The sequence below is a fragment of the Vicia villosa genome, linkage group LG6 (genome assembly GCF_029867415.1).
Source record: "Vicia villosa cultivar HV-30 ecotype Madison, WI linkage group LG6, Vvil1.0, whole genome shotgun sequence".
Classification (NCBI taxonomy): domain Eukaryota; kingdom Viridiplantae; phylum Streptophyta; class Magnoliopsida; order Fabales; family Fabaceae; genus Vicia; species Vicia villosa.
Window position 1 is genome coordinate 153,734,968 of NC_081185.1, and position 19,055 is coordinate 153,754,022.

Below are 19,055 nucleotides of genomic sequence, written 5' to 3' on the forward strand. Positions count from 1 at the left end.
GAGAGTGTGAGACAATCAAAAGACAATTCCCATATACGACGTTATTATTGTAGAGAAATACTTGCATGGATACAAACCTAAATCCATATTTTTAGGCACAACCAATAAAAAGTGAGAAAATTGACATTTGTTAAAAATTTAATTTCCTTTTTAATTGCTATCATGGGGGTGGTTGGTTTAATGGAGGACAGAGATAATTTTAATTTTAATTTTTTAATTAATAAAAAAATATGATTGGTTGTGTGTAAATCCATGTGTAATGGTTGTGTCCATATAAGAATTTTCCATTATTGTATACTAAAATAGAGATTTGTGAGTAGGTTAAAGACGACACAAAAAAGTTAACACTTTATTACTCAAATCATTCTATGAATGAGGTTGAACTTTATGAATACGAGTGAAAATATACTTGAGAGTGATTCAGAATTACATTTATATAGAGAGGATTGTTCCAACCATCTCCAATTTGCCCAACGTAAAGTTATCCGTTGGATCCAGACCCAACAATTCTAATAAAAGGAGAGTCGTACTTCTATGCGACACTTATACATACGAGTTAACCTGGGCATCAGTGATCAACACTCTTTAACCGATTTGGGCCAGTCTTTGTAAACCGTTGACCACCGATTTGAGCCGGTCTTTATAAACAGTTGGCCATCTGAGAACACCTTTTAATCAAGTATATCCTCTTAAAAGGTGAGGTGCAAATAATATCTCCATAAATAGGCTAGGCCCATTGCACATGTCGAGTAAACTGATCCAGTTTATACTTGCAAATTGCAACGAAAACAGAGTAGCGTAATCTACCGAACATAGATTTGTCTGAGTAAAGAAAAGAAAAGAAAAATAAAATCAAAACTGAGAGAGAGTGCGAACAAACGAAAGAAGAAAGAAGAAGAGATAGATCTGTGGATCTGTGATCATAAGAAGAAGAAGAAGAAATGATGACATCAGGAGGAAAATACACAACGATTAATAATCAACAGTTACAAGGATCTGTTCCGGTTTGATTTTCTTTCTTTTTCTTTTCTTTCCGTCCAAATTCTTTCCTTCCGTTTTCACTCTCATTTCTTTCAGGCCGTTCCAGATCCACCGCCGGTCACCGTCAAATTCACCGGTACAAACTCTTCGTAACTTTGACTTTTTTCCGATTTTGTTAATCGATTCAGATCGGATTCTGATAGCTTATGATTTTCAATTATACTGCATTTCCATTGCATAACTGATTTTCATTTGAATTGATTTTACTGTAATTGATGTGATGTGATGATTGAATGTTTTTCGCTTTGTTAGATTCAAATCTTCAGACGTTTCCTCCATCACAAGCACAAGGGAAGATTACTAGTGGTTCTAGACCACCTCGAGATGCAGATGGTATGAGCTAGTTGCTCTTTTATTTTTTGTTACGTTGTTTTGCTTCTAGATTCATTTCACTAGTCTTTTACTCATTATAACCGATCCAGTTACTAGTATGATATTTTATTTGTCTTTGTATGGGAATGTAGTAAGAGTATTAGAGATTAGGATGTTGCGTTGGATCTGTGTTAAGACTAGACGGTATAGGATTGGAAATGAAAATATTAGAGAGTATTGGGGTAAGTAACACCTATAGTAGAGAAGATAGTGGGAAATAGATTAAGATGATTTGGGCATGTAGAGAGAAAATTTGGAGATTTTGTAGTAAGGTGAGTAGATCAGATGAAGAGAAAGTTGATCCATGTAGCCGATCCCACTTAGTGGGGTAAGGCTTGGTTGTTGTTGTTATAGTCATTGTGTGTGTTGGAATGTGTTTTCTCTAATCCATCATAGGTAATGGTTGTAAAATATATTAGAATCCGAGTGTGAGTATTTTCTTAGTTGAGTGATCTAGAGATGACAACGTATTCCATCTGGAATGAAGTATAAGTAAAATTGTTCAAATTACGCATGTTAAAAAAGGTTAGATTTCATTTGATTAAATTGCAAATCTTGAGAGAAATATGAGGCACATTTTGCTTATATTTCATTCCGGAGGGGGTAGTAGATGAAATGACCGCGGGGATTTGTGTTTTTTTATTTTGACGATACTTGACAGGTTCTGAAATATTGCCTATGCTAAGTAACATTCCTGTGAATCTAGCTTCGACTTTGTTTATCCTTTTTTGTTTATCATCATTTACTTGATACACCCGTATGATAAATTGAGTTAAGCTATATTGTATATGTAATTGTCTGATGGAAGCTAGAAAGATATGCCTGGAAGAAGGCACCGTGAGGGTAACACGGGTTTATGGTTACTATTTATAACATTGTCTTTCGCGTTTCTAGCAATTTTATGGTTTAAGTTTAACGTTTAATTGGTTTTCTTGGTTATCATTCTGTCATGTTCATGTTAAACTGAGTGACTCATTTTATGCAGATTCATTTTCAAAACCTGTACCTGGTGGTTCTTCTGATGAACCTCAGCAGGGTGGTTGGCTTCGAAATTTCGCAGTTGCTGCTTACAAACCATACTTTGATGTTGACACTTCAGATGTTCTAGAGAGGATTATAGACTCCCTTTTTCCATTCAGAGGAACTTTTAATGAAAAAACTTCTACCAACCCTGATTTGTAAGTAGACTTTTTCTTTTGCTCATTTAATTGACTGATCAGAGTAATAATACTTTACTCATGAGTTATGCCATATTTCAATATTCAATTATGGTGTGAATATTGTTAATATCATTTTCTTCTGACCGATCCTTAAATGCTAATGTCTTGTGAGCCTAATAATGTAGAAGACATTAATGATGAACTATAACATTTGGTGATTTTGGGTTTTATGCTCGAGTTTATTATGGTTCTCCTTTATTTGAAGGGGGGGTGCACAGGAGGTGAATTATCTTTTACCCGTTTATCATTGTGAAGAAGTTTATCTCGGAAACTAGCATGATAAACCGCCATGTGATATATTGTAACGCTAAGAAGTTATTATTGATTCCCTCATACCAAGTAGCCCTAATAGCTATTACGTTTTGTAACCGAAAGAAATAACTTTGTATAAACAGTAAGATTGTCTAGTTTATACATGTTAGCTGGAGAAACAACTTAGCGTAGTCCGGGCTTAAATAACTTTTTACTATACAGTTTTTTAGGGTTTGGATCCTCTCCCATATGCATCCCTCTGCAACAGAAAAATTGCGAGTGAAAGGGAGAAAATATAAGAAAAAAATGAAAGGGTGATTAAGTGAGAAAGCAATCAAGAGAAAGGTAGATAGAAAAATGACATGAGAGAGAAAGAGATGTAGAGAAGTTTTGTGGGAGAAAATCCAAATCCATTTTTTTGGGTTCAGTCCCTAGAAAAATATCTTGTAGTTTCCTTCCATGAAACATAGGAAATTTCCTTTTGATCATTGTTAGAACCAGTTCCTATATAGTTCCTATTTCTGGGACTAACATCAATATGATCTGCATATTATGGAGATTAATTCCAGCGTATGGACAAGTGCTTAAACGAAAGCAAGGACCAAAAGCAACTTTTACTTTAGAGATTCAAACCGGAAAGCATTTGTTATAGCTGTATAGGGATTAAACCTAAATTGGTGCATATTACTGGGATTAAATAGTTACTTAAGCCATAGAGACATAGACTGGTCAATATCCAGCAATACTAATTTCTGCTACAGGTAGTCCACTCCTAAAAGCATGAATCGTATAAATTAAGAGCCACTCCTGTACTGGTTATGAATTTGATTCCATGGCTAATGTTGTTTGTGTTCTGCTCTGGTTCAATTATCTGCCAGTTTTGTTTAGTTTCTTGTTTATTTGTGGAAACAAACAACTTAAGTGGCCTAATTTATTATTACATGAATACTGGTGTTCTAAGAAGAAGATGTTACCCATTTTTTATCTTTGAAGGAAACATGTTCTATAGTTTTGCCTTATGAAAAAGGAGGAAACTTTGTTCTTTTAGCTGTCTGGCTGCATGTAATTTTGAGTTCACCATTAATGTACTCAGGTATGGGCCATTCTGGATTTGTACTACATTAATATTTCTAGCAGCATCTATGGGAACATTTGTAACATATATAGCACACAAGCTGAAGGATCAGGAATGGAACTATGACATAAATCTGGTGACTTGGTCTGCTGGTTTGTTTTATGGCTATGTTACGATCGTTCCTCTTTGCCTTTATGTAATCCTCAAGTACTTCTCTGTACCGGCGGGACTTGTTCAACTACTCTGCCTATATGGATATTCCCTGTTCATCTTTATTCCAGCTCTGGTAAGTCATTACTTATCTTCAACTTTCTCCCTTTTATTTTAAGGAGGCATAGAATTGACATCTTAACCCTTTTGTTTGGTGCAGTGCATGTCCATTGTCCCACTGGATATATTCAGATGGGTGATTGCAGGTGTGGCAGGGTTCATGTCGGCAACATTTGTTGCACTTAACCTACGGGCTCATATCAAGTCAGCAGGGGAACAGTGGTTCTTCATTGTTGCTGGCATTTTTCTACTGCAGTTGGCTCTATCCGTTGTTTTAAAGATCTACCTCTTTACGGTATCAGTTTAAGATGAAACTGGAATGCATGAATGAGAAATATATTTCGAAGAGATAGTTTTTTGTCCTAATAGGATTTCATTAATACAGTTTAATTGAAATATCATTCACAGATTAAACCTTGTGTATTCATTAATTCATCGCAATATATAGAAGCATTCTGTATTTGTTCATATTACCAGGGCAACTTGGGATTTCGAATACAAATTTTTAAATAAGTTCTTTATCTTGGAGTATTTGATTTGACAATGAAGATGTGATTAGTTAAAAAATAATTGTGGCATTTTCTAATTCCATGTAATATAAATCTTTGGCAACTAAAGTAAGACACTAGTGCCTAATACCAAACACCCTTGAGAATTTTGATAACTAATATTAGTAACAGACCAAAAAACTTGGTGGAATGAACTGAAGCTCATGGAAAACTCACAATAAACTGCATCAATTATGGAAAAAAAAATGAAGAGAAATAGAGTCTAACACCAATTACAGATAGAAGCAAAACAAATCCTTACACAAGGATTAGAAGAGGTTACTTAATATAAAAGCATGCTTAGACTTATGGTGGAATTGGCAAAATTGCGGGGATTCTGTTGAAACTATAAAATGTATCTTTTACCAAAATTATAATAGTTCACATTCATTATGACAAATTCACTGACTATTAAGCCAAACAAAACATGAACTCAAGATGCCCCTTTTATGGTTTATTGAAATCAATGTCTTGTCCCTTCAACTGGAAAATAGCATAGTTTTGTGAACGAAGACTCCATCAAGCATCAAAAAGTCATAGCATTGAGCTAAGATTTTGGACTTTAACCTGAGATGAATAAATTAATAACAAAGAGTCAAGCCATAATCCTGAAATTAGGGCTCTCTATGACTGTATGGTTGGTTAAGCACGACTTTGCAAAAAAATTAGTACTTAAATTGACTTGCAAGACACCAATAGTGCACATATCACACTTAGACAATTATTGATGTCCCATGTATCAAGATTCTATTCATTAGTCAAATAGTGGTAAAGATGTTTTGCATTGCTCTTCTATAAATCCATTTGGTTCCGATAGAAAGGTTAGTCTTAATGATGTGACTATATTTTCAACCTCAACTCCTTCTGAACTCCTTTGTTTTCTGATCTCCTGAAGAAGCCAGAAGAAAAGAAGCTTAATGATTAAAGTTGTTGATATGTCAATTTCAAGGTCTCAAGTGAAGTATTTGTTTCTGATATTATTACTAAGCATTTCAGTTTTAAACCATGACCATGAAACTGATGCTAGATATGTGAAGGTAAAAGTGGAACACATTCAAAATGAAACAGAGACTGGAGGGTGTTACACTGGAGGGTGTTACACTGCAGTTAATCGACAAGTACCCTCCTCTCCTGACCCTTTGCATAACAGGTAGGTGTTAAATTTTAGTGTGAGAACTTGATCTCACAAGTGAATAGATTTCTGATCTGTTAGTAAAGTTTTTATTTCTTCTTGAAAAAGCAAGTTTGCATTTGAGTTTAAAAAATCTTGTGTATGTTAATTTATTTATTGCATTGTGACAACTATCCAAATAGATAGCAAAGAAAGGTGTTATGAATTAATCCAAGTAAATAATTTGGCTAATAGAAGGGTAAGCACTAAAAACACAGCACAAATTAATTGCCAATAAAGTTCATACTACATTTACACAACCAAAACAAAGAGTAATTAAACTTCATACATAATGAAGCTTTAAAAAGCTAGAAATTAAACACTCAAGGTATGTAGTTGATGATGAGAATCATCACAAACAACAAAGCCATCCAAACAACATTAACATTAGCAAGAAGAGAAGTTGCTGCAGAGAAAGTTCCAGTAGGTGTATTAGTAGTAAGAACAAGAACCATCCAATCATCCTCAGAATTAAGTCCAACTCCAGTGTACTTTGAATTGTTGAGAAACTTTGCATAGTTATCATTATGAGTGTAATTAGATAACACAACAGTTGGTTCCAATTTAGGCACACAAACAGGTAGAATGACTCCATCTGTTGTACTGTTAACGTTAATATCACATTTATCTGTATGTTTGAGCAAATTGGGAATCCTCATGTTTCCACCAGGACCAGAAGTTGGGTAGTATTGATTCGCTTTTTCACATGGTGTGTGTTGGATTTCTTCAGCAACTTCATCAGCTAAACAACTTGCCTTGTCATTTTTGTTCAGTGGTGCAACATTCTTTGTCTGTCTGTAGCTATTGAGTCCCTTCAGTACACTGTCCACTTTGTCTAATCAAACCAATCAAGTGTTTTCATGTATAAGAAAATCATTATCAATAGTAAGCAACTCTTTGTTATGAAATCAAATCAACCAACATTATCATTGGATTATCAATAAATTAATGGAAAGAGACAATATATACTATGAAATCTATTTTTTCTATCCATCCAAAATTACCACTTTTTTTATATTAGTCATGCAAAATTTGGTCCCGAGTCTAAAAATACATTATATTTGCAGAAATCAAAAACATATTTAAATTCATACTATACTTGGAATTATGTGGTGTTATCATAAAATCGCTCAAAGTCTAATGCAGAAACATAAATTGAAGTAACTGAAACAACTTTAATTTTCTGGAAAAGTAACCAAAAGAGATACATAAAATTTAAAAATGTGAGCGAATAGAAAGTGTTAAGAGAGAAGAAAATTACCACTACAGTGCGCTGGATTGGAAAGGAAAAGGAAAGTACAGAGAGATGCAAGAAATAGGAGATTAAGATTGACGCAAGCCATGGTGAGTAATTGAGTCCTAAAGGGCAGGATGTTTTGAAGAATGATTAAAATAAACTTAAGAAAAGTGAAAACTTTGAACAGATGAAGTAAAAATGGGAGCCTAGGTAGTGACAGGTATAAGTGCTTCTTTCACACGTGGCTGACATGCAAGTAACAAGTTAACACTATTATCTTGTGAGTTTTCACAACATCAAATAAAAGGGTTAATAAATGTTACCATAGTATGTTGGATAGCCATGTCCAAGACAAACTCAAACTCTTGAGTTGTTTTCCAGAGTGTCCATTTTTCTACAGATGTGTCTCTGCTGCATGCCATCAATAGCACACGTCAACACCTCTTTTGCCACTCCTCACCACTTGGCATGTTCATATTCTCTACAAGAAAACACGTGTAAACAGAAGCCAAGATCATCCTTCACTCGTACAACCAAAATCAAACTGACCTCTTAGTATATGTTTACACCCCCTCACACACTTTGTTCGTAGACATCTTTTGAAAAATTATCTCTACATTTTCTTCAATAACTCATAACTAGCTTTTGTCTTTGAAAATGGCAACTAATAAAAAATTTACTCCTCAGAAGCAAGACACACAACCTGGCAAAGAACATGTTATGAATCCAACACCTCAATTCACCAGCCCTGATTACAAACCAGCAAATAAGCTTCTAGTATATATATCATCAGTGTCTCTATATATTACTAAATTTATACAATAATTCACTTACTCAATCTTTTTAATAATAAAAAAAAACAACCAATTTAATAATATTTTTTGTTTTTCAGGGAAAGGTAGCATTAGTGACTGGGGGTGACTCTGGAATAGGACGTGCAGTATGCAATTTATTTGCATTAGAGGGTGCCACTGTGGTTTTCACATTTGTGAAGGGGCATGAGGAGAAGGACGCAAAGGACACACTTGCTATGATAAAAAGGGCTAAGACTGCAGATGCTAAAGATCCACTGGCTATACCAGCTGACCTCGGTTTTGACGAGGATTGCAAAATAGTGGTTGATGAGGTTATCAAAGCTTATGGAAGAATTGACATTCTTGTCAACAATGCAGCTGAGCAATATGAGTGTGGTTCAGTTGAAGAGATTGATGAACCAAGACTTGAGAGGGTGTTTAGAACTAACATCTTCTCTTATTTCTTCATGACCAGGTAATAAATGTTACAAGTTTTCATCATCTTTAACATTAATACTTTTTAAAATATCTCACAAGTATTAAACTTTTTTATAGATTAATGATGATTATTTAACTTTAGTACCCCTTTCAAGACAACAACAACAACAACTAAAACAACTAAGCCTTAGCCTTATCCTACAAGTGGGATTACCCCATCCAAGACTATTTAAATAATATTGAATGCACTTGTTACTTAAGCTACAAGTTTCTATAATTTTTTATTTACATTTCAACCAACATTTAAATATGCATGTTTATTAAGTCATTACAGTCTTTAAGCTCTTAATTAGAATTAAATAAAGCAGATATGATTTCATGATTTTGGGTTTGACAAACTATTGTACAATATAGGCATGCCCTGAAGCATATGAAGGAGGGAAGTAGCATTATTAACACAACATCAGTGAATGCATACAAGGGGCACCCAACATTAATTGACTATACGTCTACTAAGGGTGCAATTGTGGCCTTTACAAGGGCACTTTCGCTACAGCTTGTGAGCAAGGGAATAAGAGTGAATGGAGTTGCACCTGGACCTATTTGGACTCCATTAATACCAGCTTCTTTCAAGGAGGAAAAAACTGCTGAGTTTGGTTCTGATGTGCCAATGAAGAGAGCTGGGCAGCCTATTGAGGTTGCTCCTTCCTTTGTGTTTCTTGCTTCCAACCAGTGCTCCTCTTACATAACCGGCCAAGTCCTCCACCCCAATGGTGATACACATATATATGCTTCATGTTATATTTTTTTACACATTGTATGGTTTTTCTAACATCTATTTTATTTTACTTTTCAGTATGGTTTTTCTAACATTTTTTAATTTTATTAGGTGGAACCGTTGTGAATGCATAGGCGGTGCTCTTGATCTATGTGCAATGGTGCTCTTGATCTATGTGCAGTGATCTATGTGCAATGTATTTTGTGGTTTTGCGTATGTAATCTATGTTATGAATGGCTGAACATCAGTCAGTGTAGTATGATGTATATGCAGTACATTTTGCTCTAAAATGTATTAACCTTATCAAATAAAATAGTATATATATATATACTGCATGGAATATGTCTTGTCATAATTAATATTATGGTTGATTGGTTGTAGAATTTCGTGTTTACCTGAGTCTTCATTAGACGTTAATTAATCTTTCCATAAAATTATGGAAATTCAATATACCCTAAAATTAGAAGTTAGAGATGAGAATAAAGAGACAGTGTTATAAAAACATACCTGTGGAATGGTAGGGTGAATTTGAGGGGAGCTTTTCCACTATAAGAGTTGGAGTAACATAATTTGGTGAGGGTTAAAATGAGCTAAAATAAATAATTAGAGATTCAAGAAAGCTAGCTCATATAGGAGAATCGATTATTTATGACATGCAGAAGTTAATAATGGATAGTGAAATATATGAAATATAATAGCACTTACTAACTTGCATTTGGTATTTTGGGGAGTTCCTGGTCTCATTGATTGACATCATGATCTGTATTCGTATCCGAATTTATAACCTTCAATTTCTGTTCAGGATTGAATAATATTTTTACAGAATAAACTACAGACTTCTGCTTTTTCTTTTTGACTGCAAAAAGACTATTGCATATAACTTTCAATAAGATGAACAATACAATCAGGAATGGAAGTAAACAAAGCAAATAACTGAGTACAAGCTTGATTAGTGAGCTACCCTAACAATAGCGTGAGCTACCACATTACATTGGCTTGTCTAGAATTTCAAAATGCACAAAAATGTTACAAAGAGATACATGTACTATCATACTATTTATTAATCAGATCTCGATCATTGACCTCATTCCTAGGAAAAATAAAAAATAAACATCAAGATGAATGCTCAAAACTAATTTCAACACCATTGCCACCAATTCTGGCAATGAAACATTGGAACCCGTTTGACTCCAGTTCAGCAATAACTTTATCAACAATGGTGGTCGATAGCACTGATTTAAGCATGTCAAGGAAGTGAACAAGAAACTGAGATTAGATAACATATAAGGGTAAAAAAATAACTATAAGGGAAACCATCCGCCCTCCTCCAGAGAATCCTGGTTGGTTCTTTCTAAAAGTATTTTAAAAACCCAATTCAATTGAAAATCGATCAGTATTTTATCAGTGTCCAGATTGAAGCCTTTCAGGACAACCCTCTTTTGGCAGAAAGTAGAGATAAGTGCCAAAATATTATGATGATTTAAGCTAGAGCAAATATAACAGGCTATGAATGAAGAGTAGACAAGAAATTCTAAAGAAGAAAATCTGAAATATAATGGAAGCATGAGGAAAAGACAATAAGTGAAGAGGATACATGTTGGAAGCAATGTCAGAACACATCCCCCACCACCAGCTCCTGTCAATTTAGAAGCTAACTTGTACTTCAATGTTGTTTGTAGAACAGTTTCTATTGTGGCATGACTAACCCCCATACTCTGGAGCAGACCTTGATTCATTTCCATTAGTTCTTCTACCTTCTCTTCAATCTGGGTAACAGTGAGATGATCTGGTGTAGGTGACTGAAGAACGGTAGTCAATTCTTTGCTGATAGAATCAACTGCACTAAACACAAAAGCCATGGCACCTGGGTGCCTCAGCATTCTCTCCGAAACACCAGCTACCAATGCTTTTGTGTTTCTACCTACTTTCGTGTTGGTAATAAGCATTTTAAGGGGCAAATTTGACTTCATCCGTGTCAAGTTACCAGATTTGAAGCTGATAATGTTACCTGATGATAACAATTATTGAGTGAGTTGCACATTCACAGGAAATAACTAGTGCGTGTAAACAAGTATACAAAAATTATTCCTCCAAAAGAATCAGAATTTGTACAGATATATTTTTCATCAGACCCTATGTCTTAATTGGTCAATTCGTTAATACGCTAGGAAATTCACATTTCTTATTCTGATTTTGGGCATCATACTATACAATTGTATTTGCTATTTAATTAAGGGGACTCAAACTATATAAAATGCATAGTCATGTTCCAGATATGTATGTGTGTGGATAATAGGATGAATTGACAACAGGTATCAAACTTTTAATCTTGCAACTTTAACCATTAAAAGAAGATGGAAGTTTGCAGCATACCATATGAACTGACTGTATTGTCAATTCCAGAGGGCTTTCCATGGATGATCTTCTCACCTTCAAAAGCCCATTTATTTACCAAATCAAGTTCTTTCTCTCCAAAAGATTGCCACCCTTGCTGGCACACATCCACAGAAACAGAATCAGTGACAGAAAGCAAGGCTGCTGCCAGAGAAACACAGAATGCAGCCGAAGAACCCAAGCCCGCACCCAAAGGAAGTTCAGAAGAGATAACCACAGTAGCAGGCTTAAATCTACACAAACAAGGAAACATAATCAAAACCAATCAAACACAAATACAAACACAAACAATGTAATGACACATAAACATCAATTAACAATTTGAGAAAATGAAGCTGATTGTATACTGTTTGACTTTCGATCTGAAGTATTTGTGCTACATAAATCAAAACAACAAAAAAGAACATATATGCCTCATCTAAAGATATTTAACTATAGAGTGTAAAGCAAGTAATATTCACTAAACACTTAGACATTCATAACAAAATCATGAGTTCTAGATTCTATGAAGCACAAACACCATAAACACCACACCACACCACCGCTTACACGCTGACACCAATAATAATTTGAAAAAATGAATAAATTAAACATAACCACAAGTGTCAGTGTCCAGACACTGACGCTGGCACACTTTTTTTCTGACGTGTCGGTGCTACAGAGATTCTAGTTAACATTACTTTACCGTGTCCACATCAAATGAGCCAATTATATAAACAAAACATTCAAAAAAATAACTGAGCTATATAAGCAAAGAAAAACAATTGAAATGAAGAGTTATAGATTGAAACCCTTGAATAGACAAGTATAACCAAAGAAAAGCAGAAACTCCAGAAGCAAGTCCAATTTTAGCCTCAGGTATACTAAGTTCTTCAACTAAAGCCGCAATCGATTTGGTACTGTCAACAGAGCACGAAGCAGGCGATGAAGATGACAAAGCAACAAAATCAGGAAAAGCTTTTCTAATTCTACTAATCGGCCACGAGAATTCCAAATCCACATCCTTCAGAACAAGTTTCAACGATTCTTCATTATCTATACACCATAACACATAAATCATAAATCAAAATGCATTAAACCGCATAATCATCGATCAATAACGATAAGATTGGGGGAAATGATTGAATGAGGGAGAGAGTGGTTACCGGAAGAAGGAGTGGAGAAGCGGAGAGAGACGTAGGTGTATAAAGCGATGGAAGAAGCGACGGCGGTTGATCCGTGAACAACGGCGTGTTCGCCGGCGAGGATGATTTTACCGGGAGCTCTGGATTTAACCTCCATTGATTGATTGATTGAAGTTTGTGGATCTTGTTGTGATCTATGATGAATCTGTTATTAGTCTCTTTTATATGACATTGTTTAGTGTGATGGAAAACGACGTCGTGGTGTTATGGTGTTGGTTGTTTCGTTGAAATGGCGATGGTATCTTACAACTGTGTCGTCTTGTATATGAAGTCGAAATAATGATCACTGTGAAGTCTCCATTGGAGTTCCATGTGGGATGCGTGGAGTTTTTATTAATATATATAGAATGAGTTCTTGGTTGTTTTTGGACTCAACGTGATGCTTATTTTAGTTTTATAAATTCTAGAGTGGGAAGTATCTCAGGGGTTCATAATGGACCAATTTTTTTTAGAGAATTTCTTTATTGAGCCCCTATGGGGTGACCTCGAGTGAAATTTCAAAGTTGTCCCTGTTTCGGAGATATATTTTCGAAGTAAATTTTTTTAAAGATTTTTTTCAGATTTCGGAAGTTCACTTTCGAAAACACCAAATGGGAGGTGTTTACGGATATGCACTTTCGAAAACACCTTTTTTACATTTTTGGGAGTTTTCGGAAATGTACTTTCGAAATATGCAGAAATTGTGTTTTTTTTTTTTATCTTTTTCTAAACAACCTTTAGTCCCGTATTTTTAATTAAACAAAAACGCTTACTATAAATAAAATATAATCCGAATAAAATAAGCAACATATCAACATAAAATACTAATATTATAGATACAAGCCGAATAATATATACAAGTCAAATAAAATAGTAATAATGTGCGAAAATGTACGTGAATGTCAAGAAATACAACCCAAATACAATAAAATCCAAGAAAAAAAATCTGGAACCCCCAACTGAGTATGCCTAACCCTAACGCCCTAGGACCTCATCTGCCTCCTATATGCCGCCGCACCGGCCGCATCACTGACCATCCTCTCCACCACGGCGACTGCCTTTGGACCGCCCTGATCAATGATACCTCGCTCCAACGCGTCCCGCCCAAGCATCTCTATCCGATGGCATATCGGCAGGAGATTAATGGCATGGTCATCCTCAGCCTGCTGGTTCTCCAGGATCTCCTCGTGTGCTGGCCTAGAAGCTCCGGGAGCGTCGTGTGTCATCAAAGGATGTGACACCCGATAGAACCATGTCACGTACCCCTCTACACAATGCCACTCCTGGGTGGCCTGCATGCGAAGATACTCCTCCGGGACCAAATGATGCTCCTAGTTCGCAAATATGGCAGTGAGCTCCACTCGGGTAACTGTGTCGGGAGCAGACTCAAACGGTGACCTCGGTATTATCTGCACGCGTCCAAACTGCCGCATGCACCGATCCGGTAGATACCTCACCATGGTGTTGACCCCGCATGCCAACCACCCAGAGTATAACGCGATGCGGTCAAAGGGGACAACAACAGTGTAGTCACTGAATGGCCTCCAACGAATGTCATCGTGAGCTGTGCGGTCGAGGTACCTGCAATATGGTCCCACTGCATTGTTCCCCCTTTGGAGAACATATCGGGCGGCCCTGGGCATGGCGTCCTCGTACGCAGGATCAATGGCGAAGCCGTGGATGCGGGGGAAGTAAGAGATGATCCATCCCTGAAACACAAACACGATAATGTATTAAAAATAAATACGAACCATAAATAAATGTGAAACAATTAAAATGAAACGTACCGTCAGGAGTGTGGCAGATCCGGTCAACTGCCTGGTCCTCCAGTTGGAGGCTTCATTCAGCTTCTGGTATATATATACCAGAATAGCTGATGCCCAGTTCCACTGGTGAATGATAGTCAAGTCCATGAAGTAGCGGAGGTAGGTCACGTCGACGTATGTTGCACTCTTGTCCACAAAGAGTGCAATGCCTACCAAAAACATGAGCCAGCACCGGAGAGTGCAGACACGATGATACTCCAAAAATAGGTCGTTATCCGCCTCCTCATAATCGGCCGCCACTATCAAGTGGTGCTCATACAGCTCTCTCAAGGTGGAGAACTGGATATGAGCCCCATTTATCGTCCGACACTCATAATTAGCCATATAAAGGTCCATACCCAGATAGATTCTCATCCACTCGATCGCATCGACCCTCTAGATCGGGGAATGGTTCAGCAGCATCCCCGTAATCGGCAAGTGGAGAAGACAATGCACATCGTGCAAGGTGATCGTCAACTCCCCAACTGGTAAGTGGAAAGAAGAAGTCTCCCTATGCCACCGCTCCACAAAAGCCCCCTGCATGCCATGGCTGATGGTGGTATACTCGGTCATGCACAATCCACCTAGCCCGAAAGCAGTCACTGCATCATCAAATCACCGCGCCTCTGATTTAAAGAGAACAAAAATCTTCCGCGCGTGGTTCATCATTTTAGCGCCGGCCTTTCCTGTTACAACAAAAACAAAAACAAAAAACATTCTTAATTAGACCGTTAAGAAAATGTGGAATAAAAAGCTAAATAAAAAACAGTTAAATAATAAAGTCGGTTAAATTATAAAAAATATCTCTCCCTCCCAGACATGTCGAGCGACGTGCTCGTGGTAGGAAATTAGCACGGAACTGTCCCTAGGCCCTCCCGGGTAGCCCTCCTCCTCATCCTCCTCCTCCCCGTATGGAGGATCTGCATCAGGTATCTCCTCCTCCGCCTCCTAGTATCTCACCTCCTCCTCATCCCGTACCTCCTCCTAACGGGAAGAAGATACCGGAGCCAGCCGACTCCTCGATCCAGACGAGGAACCAGGCTCATCTGTCCGGACGGGTGCTCGTACTATACCCCGTCCCCGCGTCGATGCCAGTTGTGCCGCCCGCTCGCGTCTAGCCGATGCTGTTTGTGTCTCTCTCCCCTGTCTAATTCTAGCTGGGTTGCCTGCCATTTTCCTGAAATAATTGAATTCCATAAGCGAACAGGTTAGAAGGCGAAACAATCAAGAAAATAAAAAAACACTTTTTGGTCAACTTCGGAAGTGCATTTCCGAAACTGGTAAGGGAGGTGTTTTCGGAAATGCACTTCCGAAAACACCTGCGACTCCATTTTTGCAGAAAACTCATTTCTTCTCCTAAATGCTTCAAAATCAGATTTTTCCTATCTAAACAACCTACGTAACTAATAGTAACTTAACCCTATATCATTATCCTAATTTCTAACAACCCTAATATGAATTTTAATGCTACAATTTAAGTTTGTGAGAACTTACAATTTTGAAGCTTTGAATGTAGCCTTTGAGTAGTCTTTGAAGGTTGCAGAGCAACTTTAGAGTAAGTTCGTGTAGTAGGAACCACAAATGGGAAGAAATTTGAAATTTTTTGAGTTTTAGGGTAAAATGGAATTTGGGGGGGGGGGGGGGGGGGGGCTGTTTTGTTTAAACAGCAGAACGCGCATTATTTCGGAAATGCATTTCCGAAATGTTGTTTTCGGAAATGTATTTCCGAAATATTTTTTTTACGTAAAAAAAGGTGATTTCGAAAATGCATCTCCAAAATCAGTCTTTTTTTCAACTTCAAAAATGCATTTCCGAAGTAAAGGGGCAATTACGAAATTTCAGCGAGGGTGACCAAAAAGAGAGGGGGTCAATAAAAAAATTCTCTTTTTTTATAAAGAAAATATGTGATTGTGCCTTTTTTGACTCCAACATGTTAGAGATCTTTATGGGAGAAAATAAAATTGATGGGATCGAAGAAATAGATTTGATCAATAAATTTTGGGTTGCCCTTATTTTTTTCTTTTAAATTCTTATTTTCTATCTATTTCTCTCAAATTTAAATTGACATTCTCCATTTAAATAAATGAGACAAATAGATTATTTATATCGGGGTCTTTATTTATATTGGGGTCTTTATTTATATTGCAGATATGTCTCACCAAGTGAAGCAAGTTGAAGGATATTTTCTTTTCCCATTCATGGAAGGTGTCCTGCCGTTGAAAGATTGTATTTTCATCTTGAGGGCGACAATTCGATTTATTATACCAATTATGAGCTGATAGATGAGGTCCTTGAAAAATCAAGTGTGAAAGAATCAATGTTTACCGATTGGATGGAAGCAAACAAGACATATCCAAAGGCCAAAAATTTGACATACTCAAATTTCCTTACGAAGTTTGTTTATGAAAAAAGATACCGACGATGGAGACCACGTAAGAGAGGGCATACCATTGGAAGAGTTATCTGGGTTCCTCCAAGTACCGGTGAGTTGTATCACTTAAGAATGATGCTGACTGTTGCAAAAGGACCAACATGCTATGAAGATATAAAAAAGGTCAGTGGAATTGTTCGGGACGGTTTTAGAGATGCATGTTTTGAAATGAGATTTCTTAATGATGACAAGGAATATATTGCAGCCATTAACGAGGCGAAAGATTGGGGTTCAGGACATTTTTTGAGAAAGTTATTTGTCACTATGCTACTATCCGGTACAATGAATAGACCGCGTCATGTTTGGGAAAAAACTTGGAAGACGTTGTCCGACGGTATTCTTCACCGACAAAGACAATCAAGCAATATAAGAGGTACATTGCTTGCTTATATATAGTTAAGGAATTTGTTGTATATAACATACATAACACAAATTGTTTTTTATACCAAAAAACAATCTTCAAATATATGTTCATTCTGACCTATACAACCACTTTAGAATCATATATAATCTTTGTAACATGGAATAAGATACTGTAACATATCTGTTTATATAAAATATTATGCTGTTGTCATGCATATATTGTTAATTGATACCTTTATCAATTTACTTCCATGCAACCACATATCAAGTTTTAATTGGTGTTTTTTTTATAGATATGCAGTTAACAGAAACTGAGTTGAAAAATTTGACACTCAATGAGATTGAGAATATGTTGCAATCCAATCGAAGAAGTTTACACGAATTCAAAGATATGTCGTACCCGGATGCTTATGTCACACGACACGTTGGCAACAGATTGATTTACGAAAAACATGATTACAATGTCGAAACTGAGCGAGAAAACTTCAACAATCTCTTTCGTGCCCTTACAGGTGATAGTTTATATTTATACTATTTGTTGGCATAAATTGACATAATTTGTCTATACATTTTTAGAAATATAACAATTTACATTATCATTGATAGATGAGCAACATTCAATCTTTGAAAAAATCATGGAAGCTGTCAGGAAACAAGGAGGAGGGGTGTTTTATTTACATGGTTATGGAGGGACCGGTAAAACTTTCATGTGGAGAACACTATCAAGTGCACTTCGTTCGAAGAAAAAAATTGTTCTTACTGTTGCTTCAAGTGGTATAGCTTCATTATTATTGCCAGGCGAAAGAACTGCTCATTCAAAGTTCAAAATTCCTGTGCTCACCCTTGACAACTCTACTTGCAATATTGACAAAAACATAGAACATTCTCAGCTATTCAAGGCAACGAATGTAATAATATGGGATGAAGCACCTATGGATCATAAAAATTGCTTTGAGGCATTGGATAGAACATTTAAAGATGTCATGACCAAGAAGGGTCTTGGGAATAAAATCTTCGGCGTCAAAGTTGTTGCTTTCGGAGGAGATTTCAGGCAGATTCTTCCAGTTGTTCCAATAGCAGGGCGTTCTGACATTGTTCATGCATCAATATGCTCCTCTTATATTTGAGACTATTGTCAGGTTCTAACACTAACAAAAAACATGAGACCTCAACAGGGAAGCGATAATACAAGTTCTAAGGATTTAGCGGAGTTCTCAAAATGGATCTTAAATGTTGGTGATGGTAAGATATCTGAATCAAATGATGGATTGGTTGACATAGAGATTCCTCAAGAATTATTAATTACCAATTATGAAGATCCTATCAAAGCTATTGTTGAAAGTACATACCCCAATTTGGTTAATATATTCTAAGATGTTGCATATCTATAAGGAAAAACTATTCTTGCCTCAACCATTGAAGTTGTGGATAAGATCAATCATTATGTATTGGACCTAATACCAGGTAAAAAATATTTATTTTTTATTGATGCATAGAAAAAAAAACTTAAATATCATGTTGAATTTCCTAATGTTCATATGTTATTATTATTTTTTTAGGAGAGGAGAAAGAGTATCTTAGTTACGATTCAATTGATAGAACTGATACGAGTTATACTGCAGCTTATGAAGTGCTAACTCCATAATTTCTTAGCAAACTAAGAACACCAGGTTTACCAAATCATATAATCAAATTGAAAGTTG

General features: G+C 36.3%; 5 protein-coding genes across 5 annotated transcripts; 3 read left to right on the plus strand and 2 right to left on the minus strand.

Annotated features, from left to right (window-relative positions):
* Positions 1 to 796: 796 nt before the first annotated feature.
* Positions 797 to 4,698, plus strand: LOC131610609 (uncharacterized). The gene is made up of 6 exons (XM_058882599.1): positions 797 to 1,004; positions 1,078 to 1,117; positions 1,294 to 1,374; positions 2,399 to 2,591; positions 3,979 to 4,246; positions 4,331 to 4,698. Exons 1-6 carry the CDS (start codon positions 942 to 944, stop codon positions 4,535 to 4,537), a joined length of 852 nt encoding a protein of 283 aa, XP_058738582.1. The 5' UTR covers positions 797 to 941; the 3' UTR covers positions 4,538 to 4,698.
* A 1,451-nt stretch (positions 4,699 to 6,149) lies between these two features.
* On the minus strand, positions 6,150 to 7,455 carry LOC131610610 (uncharacterized GPI-anchored protein At5g19250-like). The gene is made up of 2 exons (XM_058882600.1): positions 7,211 to 7,455; positions 6,150 to 6,784 (listed from the first exon to the last, which is right to left on the minus strand). The coding sequence occupies exons 1-2, from the start codon at positions 7,290 to 7,292 to the stop codon at positions 6,273 to 6,275; spliced, it is 594 nt and encodes a 197-aa protein (XP_058738583.1). The 5' UTR covers positions 7,293 to 7,455; the 3' UTR covers positions 6,150 to 6,272.
* Positions 7,456 to 7,769: 314 nt separating this feature from the next.
* Positions 7,770 to 9,536, plus strand: LOC131610608 (NADPH-dependent aldehyde reductase 1, chloroplastic-like). The gene is made up of 4 exons (XM_058882598.1): positions 7,770 to 7,963; positions 8,079 to 8,455; positions 8,833 to 9,191; positions 9,308 to 9,536. Exons 1-4 carry the CDS (start codon positions 7,844 to 7,846, stop codon positions 9,328 to 9,330), a joined length of 879 nt encoding a protein of 292 aa, XP_058738581.1. The 5' UTR covers positions 7,770 to 7,843; the 3' UTR covers positions 9,331 to 9,536.
* Positions 8,037 to 13,147, minus strand: LOC131610607 (mevalonate kinase). The gene is made up of 5 exons (XM_058882597.1): positions 12,736 to 13,147; positions 12,382 to 12,625; positions 11,570 to 11,823; positions 10,791 to 11,204; positions 8,037 to 10,428 (listed from the first exon to the last, which is right to left on the minus strand). The coding sequence occupies exons 1-5, from the start codon at positions 12,869 to 12,871 to the stop codon at positions 10,310 to 10,312; spliced, it is 1,167 nt and encodes a 388-aa protein (XP_058738580.1). The 5' UTR covers positions 12,872 to 13,147; the 3' UTR covers positions 8,037 to 10,309.
* Positions 13,148 to 16,875: 3,728 nt separating this feature from the next.
* LOC131615038 (uncharacterized) lies at positions 16,876 to 18,479 on the plus strand. The gene is made up of 3 exons (XM_058886554.1): positions 16,876 to 17,362; positions 17,646 to 17,864; positions 17,959 to 18,479. The coding sequence occupies exons 1-3, from the start codon at positions 16,876 to 16,878 to the stop codon at positions 18,477 to 18,479; spliced, it is 1,227 nt and encodes a 408-aa protein (XP_058742537.1).
* Positions 18,480 to 19,055: the final 576 nt, after the last annotated feature.